This window comes from Haplochromis burtoni, unplaced genomic scaffold (assembly GCF_018398535.1).
Source record: "Haplochromis burtoni strain Fernald_Lab_line unplaced genomic scaffold, NCSU_Asbu1 Contig_281, whole genome shotgun sequence".
Lineage (NCBI taxonomy): Eukaryota > Metazoa > Chordata > Actinopteri > Cichliformes > Cichlidae > Haplochromis > Haplochromis burtoni.
In genome coordinates, this window is record NW_024582642.1 from 107,632 (window position 1) to 109,729 (window position 2,098).

General features: G+C 41.7%; 1 protein-coding gene across 1 annotated transcript in view; it reads right to left on the reverse strand.

Annotated features, from left to right (window-relative positions):
• Positions 1-1,864, reverse strand: part of hsf2 (heat shock transcription factor 2) — a 23,204-nt gene extending 21,340 nt beyond the window's left edge. The window contains exons 1-2 of the mRNA XM_005940622.3: positions 1,269-1,864; positions 763-871 (exon numbers count right to left, since the gene is read on the reverse strand). Coding sequence (XP_005940684.1) covers positions 763-871; positions 1,269-1,361 — 202 coding nt within the window. The 5' untranslated portion in view covers positions 1,362-1,864. The remainder of the gene's footprint in view (positions 1-762; positions 872-1,268) is intronic.
• Positions 1,865-2,098: the final 234 nt, after the last annotated feature.

A 2,098-nucleotide genomic window follows, 5' to 3' on the forward strand; every position in this document is an offset into this window, starting at 1 on the left:
GAAGAGTCCCTGCCCGAAGGGCTACCAGGGATTTTGAAATTTTGCGAGCCCTGAAGGTCATGGATAAGATGAAGCAAAATCCGTATTTTTTTTTAATGCAACTGCTCTAAACACACTACCCTATCAGTTTCACTTACTTAACACTTCATTAACCTTTATAAGGGGGTACCTACAAAAAAAGGAGGACAAACGGAATGCCGTCATAAAGCTATTGTGATATGTCACAGAACAACAGTTTCAGGGACAACTTCACCAACAAGGTGCATGGAGTATCTGAAAGACTGAAGCTCACTCTACACTTGTAGTGAAGCCAACAGCTTTATTACGACCATGGCATGTGACTCTGATAAATGCCACAGGACATGAGTTGATGTATCGCAGCCTACTCCATGGTTCCCACCCTAAATCTGACTATAATATCTTAAAATGTGAAAAAACAAAGGCATATAACAAACAACTGTGAAAGTAATCTACAAATTAGTTGTAATCAATGGCGGTCTTGATATTGTCCATGCATTTTTGCTAGGTGGTCCAGTGGATGCGTGTTTAAACAATAACCTGATTGTGATCTTTGCACAGAAATGAATGAAGTGAACTGACATGTGTGTTACTATTTACCAAGCACCTGCGTAGCTGCTGTCTAATACACAAAAAGCCAAATTCAAACAAACTTATTCAGCAGAAAAGAGGACACTTTTCAGAAGCAGAATGCGTTTGCTTTGACAGCTACAGACCAAGATGAGGTAACGAAAGCATTCTTACACATGTTGAGCTGCCTGATGAAACTGGCCATGTTATTGTGCTTGAAAAACTTGGGGAGGATCTCTTTGGCGAAGCGCTGCTCGTCCAAAACTAGAAAGCTGTTGCCCTCCTGGAAAAAAAAAAATCAACACTACGACAGTGAGAATGCACCTTCAAGGACAACTGGAACTATTTTAGCGTGTACGTAATTACACACAAACACAATTATCAGCCTGTAGAGGCCAAAATTTGAAACTGATCCTGGCATGCAGGGACTGGTTCTGTATGCGTAGGCTAGCTAAGCAGCAGACACGTAGCAAAGAAAAATTACTGGCTAGCTAATAGTTTGTTTTTAGCTTTGCACAATGCAATTTGTCGAATACATGTTATGAAAATCAAGGATGATCACATCCTGTTGTTAATTTTGATTACCGTTTTTTAAATTAAGGTTATTCTCGCTAGCTAAATGTTTTGTTTGCTTTGGAATTTAAAACTAGCATGCTAGCTGTATGCAGCTTTAACTTTACCTGACTCCAGCAAATAAATTCATTGGTGTCTGTGTCCTCGACCAACGTCCACAATTTAGTGAGGAAAGCTGGGACATTCGAGTTGTGTTTCATATTGCCAATTTAACGCCAGGTACACTTCGAAATTTAAAAACGGTAATATAAGGTTTGTTTTGTAGCCTATAAAAACGCTGGTCAAGTCTTGCTTTAAGGAAAACGCCAATGGCGTACAACTTCCGGTTCTAGTAAGCAGGAGCTGATTGGTCAAAAACGATTTTACGTAAGCCTTCTCACGTGGAGTTTCATGCAAACAAAAGAGAGGCTTTGCACATCGGTCTCCGTCAAGTCCCTCGTTTACTTTTTTAAGGGGGGGTTCCAGACTGAACTCGGAAATCTCGATTGGTCCCGCAAACGTGTCCGTCCATGTACACGTTTCCGATAGGACGGGGAGGGTGCGAGGATCACCCAGCCCGTGCTCACGTGCAATCCAGCGGCGGAGCCAGGAAATTCTCAGTGGGGTGGTCAGGATGGATCGCTGGCATACATGTTTCACAACCACCACACACCTGCAATTAGTGATGGGCAGATGAAGCCCCATGAAGCACTGAAGCTTTTCATCCAATTGGTTCACCCCAACGCGAAGCTTCATGAAGCTTCATTTGCTCTAGCAGGACACCTACTGGACGTAAAAATAATAGCTGGCATGAATTTGAAGAGTGTGGCATTTTGCACACAGCCTGTAAATGTCAACAACAAAAGGAGTGTGTAAAACATGTATATTGTAGTGATGGCAGTATACAGTGTATATTTATACTGGCAGTATGGAAAATGATTATTTGGAAATGCTTAAA